The sequence below is a fragment of the Harpia harpyja genome, chromosome 11 (genome assembly GCF_026419915.1).
Source record: "Harpia harpyja isolate bHarHar1 chromosome 11, bHarHar1 primary haplotype, whole genome shotgun sequence".
In the NCBI taxonomy this organism is placed as follows: Eukaryota; Metazoa; Chordata; class Aves; order Accipitriformes; family Accipitridae; genus Harpia; species Harpia harpyja.
The window spans coordinates 44,894,914-44,908,405 of NC_068950.1; the positions used below are offsets into that span (position 1 = coordinate 44,894,914).

General features: G+C 34.4%; 1 protein-coding gene across 7 annotated transcripts in view; it reads left to right on the forward strand.

The window, feature by feature from the left end:
* The window catches only part of LRRC7 (leucine rich repeat containing 7), a 178,057-nt gene that overhangs the window by 108,312 nt on the left and 56,253 nt on the right, over positions 1–13,492 (forward strand). For all 7 annotated transcript variants that reach the window (XM_052800651.1, XM_052800648.1, XM_052800645.1 and 4 more), the window contains 4 exons: positions 3,239–3,302; positions 6,865–6,939; positions 9,768–9,912; positions 11,964–12,036. In XM_052800651.1, the coding sequence (XP_052656611.1) occupies positions 3,239–3,302; positions 6,865–6,939; positions 9,768–9,912; positions 11,964–12,036 (357 nt within the window). The remainder of the gene's footprint in view (positions 1–3,238; positions 3,303–6,864; positions 6,940–9,767; positions 9,913–11,963; positions 12,037–13,492) is intronic.

Genomic DNA, 13,492 nt, shown 5'->3' on the forward strand with positions numbered 1-13,492 from the left:
ACTTCCCCAAACTGTTGGGTAAATGCATTGGTATTTATTATATTATCTAACTTAAATTTTCTGTGTTTGAAAATACTGCAGGTTGTTAGATGAAAGTTAACAGCCTAAATATGAAAGACAGCAGGTTCTATCAAAAGGAATTACTCATTTGGTTCGATGGTGAACTATTTGCCTAAGAGGCCTAGATATATTTTAACAACTTCGCTCTACAAAACATTAATTTCTGTAAAGTATAGAAGCACATCTGATGCCTGATCTTGATCTGTGACCCGAAGAGTCATTCCTTGAAGTTATGCTGAAAGTGAAGAATTACAGTAGGTCAGAAAGTGTCTGTTTAATTAAAGAAATCTAATGAAGTATGTAACTTCTTAAACTTGAGAGTGGAATATTTGTTTATCTAAATATTTTTTTATTTTACTAACATGTCTAGCAAAAACCGCTTCACTCTACTGCTGAAGAGTGGCATTTGTATTTCTGTGAATTCTTTTTTCCTATTTTAGAAAACGAAAAGTAAAGTTTGCTTGTAATAAATATGTGGCAGTGTTCTCTATCTAGCCCCATCACAACCTCCTCCTTCCATAATTTAAACGTTAAAACAGGTCTATGTTTTTTAGCCATAGCATCTTTGATAATCAATTTTACTTCTGATACAAATTGCAGAGATAAAATGGTTGATGTTTTAGATCACATCAATTAAGACTATGCTAATTTTTTGATTAGGATCAATTCTGATTACCTTAGAAGACCTCTGAACTGACTGTTGCAGTTAATACTGAATTACTTAATTATTTTTATCTTCTGTTTTTTACTACCACCACCACCAAAATCCAGTATGGTGTTTAGAGCATATTGGTCTACCAGGGCTTAAAGAGAAATTCTGCACTGGAGGTAATATCCTGTTCCAATTTTGTTCACGGAAACAAAGGCAGTAATTAATTAATTAATTAAATTTGAACTTGATCCAGAACAGGGTAGCCACATTGCCTTTTGGAAGGGGCCCTGGCTCAGGCTGTCTCCTGAATCTGCCCAGGAATTGCTTGGGGTAGAGCTAAGCAGTAGGAACCAAAACTGTGTGAGGAACCATTTCGTGTTCAGACAGCAGTAGGGACGGCGGAGGGCCAGCACCCCGGGTCACTCTCTGGCATGTTATACCCCTTGCATAGCGGTGGAGCTTGGGTCCCTGGAAGTCTTACTATCTAAAATGCCTTGTTTAGTGCCGAATTTTCTTTAAAAGGCCTGGAAGAATATAATCATAATAAATCAGTTTTTTTCAAAATGAATGAAATCTTTCTGGAATATTTATAAAGCCATTTGGTTTAAATTTAGTAACCTTTTAAAATATAAAGTAAGGGTATTGAGTGCACTATTTGAAATCATTTACTAACTTTAAAATGTCAACCGTTATAAAAAAAAATCAAGATCAGTGTATTCAAACGAGGAAATCGTTCTTTTCTCCAATGTCATAGTAATTTTGAATACAACTTCCTCATCTTAGTTTCGTACAAGTATGAAATTCTAACATTTTGCAAAGGCCTGAAGTAGCAAAAAGTACACAGGTTATCATGTAGTAAATTAGCTTTAGAAAAATCTTATTTTTTCCAATATGAGCAAAGTTGTACACTACACAACTGCAGATCATCCATTCCAGTTAAGGAAATCACAGTCCTGCCATCCTTCTACCGTGCTCAGTCCTTCAGCTCCTGTTCACAGGTTGCTCAGCAATTTTCCTCTCATTTTGAAAAGATCTTTGCTGCTTTGGGATTACTTCTTTGAGTCAGTGCTTCTGCTGTCATATGTTCTAAGTATAGTTTTTAAAACTCTGTGTATTTTTAAAAAGTTTGCCTATATTAAAAATTGATAGATTTTAAATGCTTTTAACAGTCAGTCCACGTACGCTGTGATCTGTGCCTTTGTGGGTTTAAGCTATACCTGAGATAACCAGTTTTTCTCACAGCACAAATTCAGAGATAATCCTGGGAGGTTTATCCCATTGACATCAGTAAATGAAGAATTTAATCATGTAATTTTTAGCAATTTCTCACTTTTGCTTTTATTTCACTGTTTCAGTCACCTAAGCCCGAGCAGTAAAAGTGCCTTTTTTGCTGTTATGTAGTGATCAGTCACAGACATAAATCCAGGTTATTCCTCATTTAAAGCCCTTTACTGCGTAAAGCACGGTTGATATTAACTTTTGGTTCACTTGCTTTCTCATGATACATTCTTATTTGACTCTTTCTTTTATAATGCTCTGAAGAAGGATAAGCTGCTTTGGTTGATTCTGCTGTCATTTGTGCACGGTCTCTGCAACAGAGGCTCTGTGAAGCCTTTCTTGCGCTCAGAGGAGCTGCTACCCGAAAAGGGGCAAAGTATAACACATTGCTCCCATCCACATGCAGTGTCGTGGATCACACCATCTCCCTGCTATGCTCCTGTGCCATGAACCGCACAGAGAGAGGAATACTTGCCTAGATGTGCTTTGCAGCAGGTCAAAGGCTTGAATCTCAGATTGGTCATTTAATTAAAAATCTCTCTTCTGTTGTTTATCTGCTTACAATGATAGAATTTCCATAAGCTACTGGCAGACAGCAAGTGTCACTAAATACCACCGCTCATCGGTGTGACAGTTTGTTTGCTTATTCCTGAAATGGAAGCCGTGTTTCAGGTCACCCGTATTACAACCCCGAGAGGAGGGGACCCCATCAGCTCAGTGCCTTCTGTTAAACCAACAGAAGTACTCAAAACAAGCCTCATCTAAGCTTCGGCATGCTGATCCTTGTCACAAAAGTGCTTTTGCATCATGACTGTAGTTAGGTACAGTTTTAGGGAGGTAAGAACCATATTTTGTACTTTTGCTATGAAGAGCCAAAACACTTGCTAGTGGTTTATAAAGAAGTTGATAACAAATTTATAAATCTGTATCAAAAATGCCACAATTTATATTACTTTCAATTGCTTATAAATATAATGTGGGTCATCTTCCTTGAGCAACTGTGCAAAATTATACGAAGATTTTATGTTTATTTTTATACTAAAATAATTGTTGCTAGCTTTTTAGTTCAAGAACTTTAGCTAATGTCTTAAGGATGGAGTATATTGTTTTCATTTGCATCAGCATCAAACTGATGTAATTCTTTTTGCAATAACAGTATCATTTGAGCTTTATTTTTTATCTAAACAAAATTTGACTGACATCTTGCAAGTAAAAATTTCATTTTAGATATTTCCTAATCTGTTACAGGTCAATGCACAAACTGACTCAACTGGAGAGACTTGATCTGGGCAATAATGAATTCTCTGAACTGGTAAGCAACACACCATTTTTTAATAGAAAGCCTGTATGTTTTGGGTGCTCTGTGCATGAGGCATTAAACTTTCACTTAAAAGGTATTATTGTGTTGTGGCCACATGCTATGGTCACATTTCCTTGTAGAACAGAAGATTTATCATAGTTCATGAGGTGAATGTTGATAATGGAATATGCTTCATCTACATCAGGCTTCTGCAGTTCAGATCAAGGTCACAGACGATTCTCACTCAGAGCTTGTTGCTACTGCTGGAATACTGTGGGATGAATTGATGATCTCAATATAAATACTTGTGTCAATTATGTATTAATTTCTTAATATCTATCATTATATCTTGCAAATATTAGAAATTGCTATTAGCAGAAGTAAATTTTGGACTCCAAAAGCAGTTTCTGTCCCTAACTCACCTCTAAGATGAGTATTAAATTCCCTGAGATTTAATAGCTTTTGGGAATTTTCTCTAGCATCAGTATAGAAAATAACGAAGTTGCTATTCCCTTCAGGTTTCTACTACATCTGTAGGAATTGACACTTCTCAGAAACAGTATGAGGATGCTTCAACTGTGTTTTTAAATGGACCTGTTTTTAAGTAGAGCTTGCTGACTTCATTCTGCAGGAACTGTAAATATGTTAAGAGAAGCAAAACTTAGAAAAACTGCTGCTTCATCCTTTTTGAGACCTATCACTGCTAGGGCTATTCGGGAGGGCCTGTGCTTTTGTATTACAACAAATTAATACTGTGACACTGATTATTGCACTAAGGGTGAAATAAATGTCTGCATGTGCCTTATCCACCAATAGCCTGTCTAGTGACTGTTAAACCCTGTGAGCTGAACCGTTTCCTCCAGAGTCATAGAATAACAATCTGTAAAAATAGTGCTGCTGAATCAGGGCTTACAATTTTATGAGGGTGATATTTCCTGTAACTTTAATTAAAATTAAGATAATTTCACTTTAAACAAATTTCAAAATGTCATCTAGTAGTAGAAAGCTGTAGCAAAAAGTCTACATCTAGTTTATAGATGGTGCACTACCTTGCACTACCTTCTACCATTATGGTTATAACCCTGTTAATGTTTACTGATTTATACTGCTATGTACGAGAAAATAGATGGTTTTAACTCAGATTTTTAATTAAAACTAGAAATCTTTTGCATAGATAAATAGAATAAAATTTTCAGAAATGGTATTTGGAATTTTGATCATAAGAAATATGTATATGCTTCCTGAATTCACTGTGTCTTTTTGGGGGGTGGTTTAGTTTTGTAGTCTCTGTTTTAAATTACTTCAACATCATTCTATGTTTTCACTGGCCCTGTACTGCTATTAGAACCAGTCTCCCCGAGCTGACTCATTTTTCAGGAAGCTGGTCCAAAAATGTATGAACTAGAATCAAATGCCAGAAGCAAATGGGCCAAGAGGCAAGGGAACAGCACGAATCTGCAGAAGTGTCATAGGAAAAGTGGTACTAGTTTAAATCCAGATCACCTGGAAAAAAGGATCAAAAGGTTCTGATTTGGGTTTCAATAGAAACTTTGTTCTTATTGGAGAAATATACTACCTAGAACTGTGGTGGCGTGGAAGAGTTTAATTTCTTTGACAGTCCATCCTTGGACTATTGAAGTCCCTCCCTTTGCACTGGAAGAGGCTGGGGTCTTCATACAGACAAACTGGAGCAATAGGCATGGGGTTAAGAATAAAGGTAATTGCAAAAATGGAGTAATTCTGTTAATTAATTTTCTGGAAACAAGATTATACCAATCATGAGATAGGTATGTGTTCCTAAAATAGAAATTGTCACTTCCTAAATAGCTGCCATATTCAAGTGACTTAACGTAATCAAGGAAGGGAATAGGTAATCTGTGTCACAGGTCTCTAGGAAAACTGGAGCAGTAAATCACAAGGTATGGGTCAAGGGTTTGAAATCTCCTAATCTTTGAAGTGACAAAAAATGGCACTGAACAAATGATAAACAGCAATTGTTAATACCACTTATCAAAACATTAGTGAGATCTCATCTGGATTATGGTATGCCATAATACTATATCATAATCCATGGTACACCATAATAATGGTATACCATAACCCATGCTTAAGAAATTTCAAATCAAACTGTAATATGTGCAACGTAGGAATAGTCTGTTGCCTTGGAGAAGGGTGTCTGTCTAATGAGAGGAATTTAAAAGAAAATTAAAGTTGAGAGGGAAATTATGATTATCTCTAACCTCAGTGAACGCTCTGGAGGAATAAAAAAACATTAATCATCACAGGAACAAATAGTATAAAGTGATCATTCATCAATTTAGTCTGGAAATTAGAAGTGGTTTTAACCATTGAAGGAAACAGCATTTCAATAGAATTAGCCAAGGCAAAATAAATTATCTTTGAAATACTGACTAATCATTTTTCAATAGAAATACATTATGTGACAACATGGAAAACTGAGGGATTGAGCTCCCCAGACTAGCAGGTTCTTTCTTATCTGATGATGCATTGGGAGCTTCTCCCGTAACGTACTATGTGACCTGGACAACTGGAAAATGGTATTTCTTGTGGGAATTATTACATTCCAAAGGACTTAGACCATGGGAGATATAATTAGAGGTCTTTCAAGGTCCTGTGATGCTAGACAGAAAGATTTGTTTCTAGCTGTGTTGAAATAATTCCAGCGAAATAGTACTACAGACTTTTAAAATGCTGGAATCTGATTTAGTCAGAGCCAAATGAAATATTTAATATCAGTTTCTAGCAGACTTTGAAAAAAAATCTCTACAACTTTACAGAGCTAAGGCAAACTGATGTTTTACCTGTGAAAATAGTGTTTTATGAAAAAGAAAAATACTGCTTAGGCTGAAACATGGAAATATTTGTGACTTGATAATTCTTGATTTTCACAGCTGTAATGAATAAGAAATGATTTGGGGAATTGCCTTTTTCGGTTTCTCTCACTAATATCCTATAGTGTTGAAAAGAATAGAACATCTTAGATTAAAGTTTAATATTGTAATTTTAAGGCTTTATCATTGCATACAGCTATTTTAACTACTGAATATGACAATTGCAGACATTAAATTGTACATAAATGCAGTATATCCAGGAAAGTGTTCAGCAATATGACTCCATTAAGCTATTTTTAAGGCTACAAATCATGCAAAAGGCAGTTTCCCATGTGCCACAAGATGAGATTTGGTCTTTCTTTTCAGTGCATTGTTTCTGAAGCTCCACAATTCTCACTTCAGTCGTTTGCCTTGTTCATAAATTACATACTGCCAATAGACTGTTTAGAACAGGAACTTCTAATAAGTTCTTCTTTGTATTCATTTCTTTTCCAGGGAGTTCTTAAATTTTACAAGTTTTGAAAAAGAGCGACAGTGGTTAAATTAAATTAAATGAACTTACTGTTCGTGTCATTAAGTATCTGAAAGTCTGATGTGGGTTATAAAAAGAAAAAAAAGCAAGGTGAAGAGGGAATCTTTTTTAAAGAAAATACTGATTTATATTTAACTAAAAAAAAATACTGATTTATTTAATGGTCCTAATACTATCTTCTTTTCTTCAGCCTGAGGTTCTCGAACAAATACAAAATCTAAAGGAATTGTGGATGGACAATAATTCTTTGCAAATACTACCTGGGGTATGAACATTTATTTTACATAATCAAATTATTGTGTGATATAGTGAACTATTGACCTTGCAGTAAATAAGTGCATGTGCGTTTTCTTGAATGGGTACATATTCCTAGTTCATATAGTCATTAATTATTATCAAGAAATAAAAGTCTCAGCATAGCTATTCATACGAAAACCTTTTAAATGTTGTGTTATTACATGATAGCATCTAAATGGGGATGTGCCTGTTTTATTTAAATGTTGTGTGGGTTTCATTGTGAGGGGAAGTTATTTCCTATTGTCTTCTCAGTCAGCATGCATTAATTAGCAGTTTTATAAAAACCCACATGTTTTAAAAAGGAAGACAAAATGTTAAGTAATCTAAATAAACTTAAAAATAACAGATGGTTTGTACAGATTCAACTATATTAAAAGCAATTCTGAAGCAGTGGAATGAAGATATGTTCCTCCAGAAAGCACTCCATTTAGAAATGGAACAAAAAATATTTTACAATCTAAACATTAGGGTCATGGTTATATATTAGTGCTGTTTCTGAGTTGTTGCTACCCCACAGTAGGACTTTGATTTTCAATTTTTATTGTCATAAATTATTTGAAATTAAATACTCTAAAATACCTACACTGATTATGACTGGAGAAAGGGATCCCCATCATTAGCATTTTATCACACAGGTGACAGATCATATGTTTCACATAATAATGCTCTTCATTGCTGCAGGGAAAATGTAGAACTATATCTAGCACAAACGTGTCTAGGTGTTAGAAGTAGTTCTTCCTCTTTCAGTTTTGAACATTTGTTAATAAAAATTCAATTTTTTGCATTAAGCAATGACTGGTTTTTGTCATAAATAGATTACATTAATCTTTTGTGTTAAGCAGGATGTTTGCAAAGATCATTTTCAGTCACTGTCCGAATATCCACTTTGAGTGCTTTGTTAGTGAAAAGAAAAGCTGATATTGAAACCACCTCTTGATACTGAAACCCGCTGGAGATCAAGAACACAAATATTGCAGTATTGTTGCTGCAGTGTAACAGAGTAGAAGAAATGTCAGATATACTAGAGAGTGTGTGCACAAACATTTTAACCGTTATTCTGTTTCTTTTCTGTTCACAATGAAATTGGTTAATATATCCAGTGCTAAAATGTGTTCCAAACACAGTCCTGCTGAGCTATCGTAATCCCTGAAGAGGGTATTTAGAGCTGAAGATGTTCAGTAGGTCATGGAACTAAATCTCAAGGAGCATAATTATTTTCAGTGAATAATCCATGTTTCCTGAATCTGATTCTAGTAGACCCTAGATGATGTTTTATGAAAGCCTTCTCTAAAACAAGAGGTTTAAAACAGTTAATATTAGCTTTAAATTTTTACTTTTAAAAATAGAAAGGAAATACCAACTGGTAATTGATTTTAAGATTTAGAGATTTGCCAGGTTTCCAATGTTAATAATTCAGTTTTTAAAAAAGTAGTCTGTGCTAGAAACAAAGATTATGTTTGACTATTAATATGGGTAGAATGGCAAATCTTGGCGTGAAAGGGAGATTTTCCCTTTATACAACTCAGATATGATTAAAGATAACATGAAGCTGCCTCCTTAGAAGCAGAGAGCAGATCTCAGCAAGGTAAAAGATGAAAAGCAAGCTATATTCATAATGTTTTGAAAGTACCTGTAAATGAAGCTGTCTGAAACTATTTTCCTTTTTCATGTGTACAATAAATAACCACTAAAAGTATATGTAAATAACTAAAAAATCCACTCCCGTGAACCTTTATAGAATCCATACACTTCACGAGCAATTCCCACGGCTTTCCCAAAATCCATAAAGGAAGTTCCCTCATAGGCCATGAATGTTTATTCATCTGGTTTGAAACAAAGTTTGATGTTCCTCATTTAACTTTTGTAACAATGAAGTAATTCCTGTGGATCATATAGTATTTCTGTGGACACACAGTTGCAGCCACATGGTAGCTCTCCATAACAGTATTGTGCTGCTTTGTCTCACTCCTACTATGTAATGCTGCAGTACGTGTCATAGCTCTGCCACTGGGTCATAGATCCAGCTCGTTACTCTAGACCCAGCAGTGATCCCTCTTTGCTGTTCCACTTGCAGGTTTTCGTTTAAGGAAAATAACAGCATCTTTTTTGTTGATTTTCTTGGTGAAATTTCACATCTAGAATGAAGTGACCGTCTTATGATAATGGATCAAGAAGCAGGTTGCTTATACAGGCTTCAAACCCTTACATGCTACACAGATTTTCAGAGAAATTAGGGAAGAATTCCTGTCATGTTGCTCATTGATGTTATAGCTGCAGTTAAACACTGTATTCACTAAAGTGTACTATTGGGGTTAACTGCTCATAATTGAACTATGAATATCTAAAGTCTAATTTTAGATTTTATAAAATTCAGAGAATCAGTTTGATGCAGAAAAACTTTACCAGCATGTCTAGCCTCGGTGATCTTAAGGACTGCCGAGTGGATGTGAATTGTCAGTAAATGTCCTTTGGATCTGTGTCCAAATGAAGATTATTTCTTCACATACATACAGCTGTATGACTGAGAATTCAAACTTTCAGCAGATTTAATGAATCTGGAACACATTAATTAGTTTGGTATGTGCTGTTTAGTTTGGTACAGTTCCTTTTGCAGTTATCTGAACAGGAAGGCTGTTAGACCACCATTGATACTGCTTCAGTGAAATAACTCTTGTAAAAAGGATGCTGACATAACTGAATATAAGCCTGTATTACTATTGTTTGTCTTTAATTAAACTTAGAAACTGGCATGCAGTGTATATCTGTTCAAGTAACACTTTGTGACATGCTATTAAGTCTATAGGGAAGTTAAAACAGCTCGTGTACCTGGATGTGTCAAAAAACAGGATAGAAACTGTTGATTTGGACATATCAGGATGTGAAGGACTTGAAGATCTCCTGTTGTCATCCAATATGTTGCAGCAACTGCCAGACTCCATAGGTGAGAAAAGCTCAGGATTTCTTGTAATCTTTTACAGTTGAGGATTTCTTTAATATCTTTTTTTGGTAATTATGGGACTTGACAATAGCTGGAATAAGAACTGCCATTAAATTCCGAAAGAGTTTGAAACATCTGTGTCTGCACAGTCCATGAAGATTGTTTTGTAAAGTCAGGAAAAAAATCCATGGTTAGAACGTATTGATTATTCTGATTTGCTATTTTAAAGAAAATAAGCAAAGAAAGATATAATTGATCTGATCTAAATTTGAAAGTAAGTATAATAGTGATTATGTTAACAGTGTGAAACTCTTGAAGGAAATTGCTACTCTGAGTTACAGTAATGCAATTCTGTATGAGAGCATTAAACAAAGAAATAGTTCAAACTGTTCATTTTTGGTTTTGACTATATTGCATGCATAGAATTTCTGAATTATTTAGAATATGTAGAAATTCTGGAAGCTAAGTGGTTGTAGGTTATGACTCTATACATCTGGATATTTCATTTCAGTCTTGATCCCTTATATTGTCTTTAGAAACACTTGAGGTCTTTCCTCTCTTCTATTGCTTCCAGCCGATGAGCCCACTATATCATCATCATCATCTTTTTCACTTTCCTAAATGTGTCCCTTTTAACATGGAACTGTTAAATTCCCCAATTTTAAATCAACTTAGTCAAGATTCCAAAATGTACCGCTAATTAATAATACTGTGCTACACGAATGTTACTAGATGTCTTTTACAGCTATTTTCTATTTTGGTCTTCTACATCTCACCATAAATTCTAGAATTTTTGCTTTATGTGGTTTTCTGATATGCATATGCAGATTGATTTTGAGAGAGCATTTAGCTCCTGCACAAAAGGAGTAAATGTTTACATTTTGAAGTATACATTCCTGCAATTAGATATATTCAGTTGTCATTTCCAAATTCCTATTACTGAATGATAATAGATCTAACAGAAGTAAAGCAAAAAGATTCATTTTAATACTGCATTTTCAAATGAGAGCTTGCTGAAATTCATTTTGGTGGAACTTTTTCCTCTTAAAAGAAAATTTTCTTGAAAACTAGATGTTTCTTGGAACACGTTGATTTTGAAAAAGTTTTCAACAAAAATGTTCTGCAATTGAAATGAGTAGTGTTTCTTTTAATTATACTTTTCATTTGCTTCAGCTTTCATATTATGGCACATTCAATTTAACTTTTTTCTCTATATTGGTGATTAATCTGTATTATTCTTAACATTAATTACAAACGATCATTTAAAAAATGATATTTCAGTATATCCAGAATCCTTTCAGGAAGGAAACAGATTCTGAAATGTCATTAACTTCCAGAAGGTGTAAATCTGTTTCAAGCTCTGTTTCTAGCACTATAACGCAATATTTCCCCCATTTTTTCTGTCTTTACTTTTTTATCGTTTTCTGCTGTTACGCACTGGTAAAGCAGAAGTTTCATTCCCTTCTTGGTAAATGTTACCCAGTTATGCATCTGCTTAGATATATAATAGACTTAGATATATAATAATTCTTTTAATGATAAGAATTAACCACATATACAAATGCATTCAGGATTGATTCTAGTTTTCGGTCTGATTCTGGTTTTCTTCTATACCTACATATTGTGAAGCTTTAGAAATGTAGCATTTACTTTAGATAATTTGCCTAATGTCCTGTTATGACCTAAGCACCTTTTAATCAAGGCAACAGGACTTGAATTTGATCGAAACATTAATAGATAAGTAGAAATACACAGATAGGATACTATTCTTTTTTTTTTTTTTACAGTTTTTTTCAAGACTCCAGAAATACACTTAATATTTCACTTGCAGTTCAGCTTAACATTTAATCAGTGCTTCATTTTGATGAAACGTATTTTCAAAGGGACAAGAATGTGTCTGTGTACTGTCCTATATACAGATGTTTTCTAAAATCTAGATCAAAGTTATTGAGTGTTAGAAATCATTGTTTGTTTAAGGATATGGGAGATTACAGAAAGTAAAAAAGATTAATGTGAAATATTTTTCTATTACTTCTTCCTTACCTGTTTTGTAGGACTGTTGAAAAGGCTTACAACTTTAAAAGTAGATGACAATCAGCTTACAATTCTGCCAAATGCAATTGGAAAGTGAGTATAAGTGTCATGATTTTCAACATTAAGTAAAACGTGTTTTCCCTTCGGCTTGCAGAATGTAGGTTTTTTTAAAATAAAAAATAAGACAAAGATGTACTGAATTATAAAACAATTTCAAAATGTGTGCCTAACACCCAGCTGATAACATTTAAATTTGGAGCAACACTATTACTTCTGTGGACTTATACTGGTGTAAGTGATAAGAAGATGGAATGTATCATATTTTCCAAGTAAAAGAACAAAGGTATTTTTCTGTATGAATCACTTGCAATTTAGATGATTAGAGCAGCAAAAGTAGAAGAAATAGAACTATTTGGGGGAATATGTCTGTTTCCATAGCAACAGCCAGTACTCGATACTTAAAAGAAAATGGCCGCAAACCTCATATGTATGAAGATTTCTTAAAATATTGAAGTAACATAAATGAAAAAGTCATGACAATTTCATAGGTGTATACATCAAAATGTGAAAATATCATGTAAGTGACCTTATTATGAAAAGCAGTAGTGATGCCCTTTAGCTATCATTTTGTCAGATATTACATGATCACTGTTGCAAAATTCTGTCTTGTACTGTTGTGTGTCTTGAGCTTATTGCTAAATGAAACCTACAATTTATTGTAAAATTGAAGGCAGATGCAAGCATGTCTCCAAGTATGGAAACAGGTGCTTCGTTATGTTGTTTCACACTGCACATATCCCCTTCTAGCAGAACATATCTTTAACATTGATATTTTCGTAGGATGCCTCTTCCTCTACGTATTTTAGTTCTGAAATGCTATATAAACTGATATTTGGAAAAAATTTCAGATTATATGGTCCCTGGCTGCCTTCTACAGCTATAGCACTACTGTTTCCATCATTCCTCTTGCATCAGTAGTAGTATTCATGCAGAAGAAGCAGAGTTCAGCCTAAGTAGTGATTGTCTTCCTGGTGTAACTGACCACATGGTTATACCATTTATACCAATTCTGTGCTCTCAGCATGAAACGCTGGGAACGGGGCATCTGTGAGCAGAGTTGCACTCACAGTTTGTGCCTTTGCTCTCAGTGCAAAAACCATTCTCTCTTCAGCAGATTGTAGCTCAACAAACTGTTTCATTAGAAGTAGTTTTCTTAAGCCAGGGCTGTTCTGAGGCTTCCAAAATTAAAGCCGAGAAGACTTCATTTAGACTTGTCCAGAAATATGATAGTACAGTGAGGTCTCTAGAATAGAAATAATCTCTAACTTGCACAGCCAGTGCTTTACTGCTCCCGCACCCATTTTATAGTAATTTAGTTGTTGGTATGCCACTCAGGAAAAATTTGTGAACTATTACAACTGTAGCAACTGAAAGCTTAGGTTTGGCCTACCATGCTGTACTTCTTGCAGTGTCTTTAGAGTTATGTGATGTTCATGTAGAGTATTAAAAGTTGGTCATATGAATCACAAAAGGGCAAATCTTTGCTACA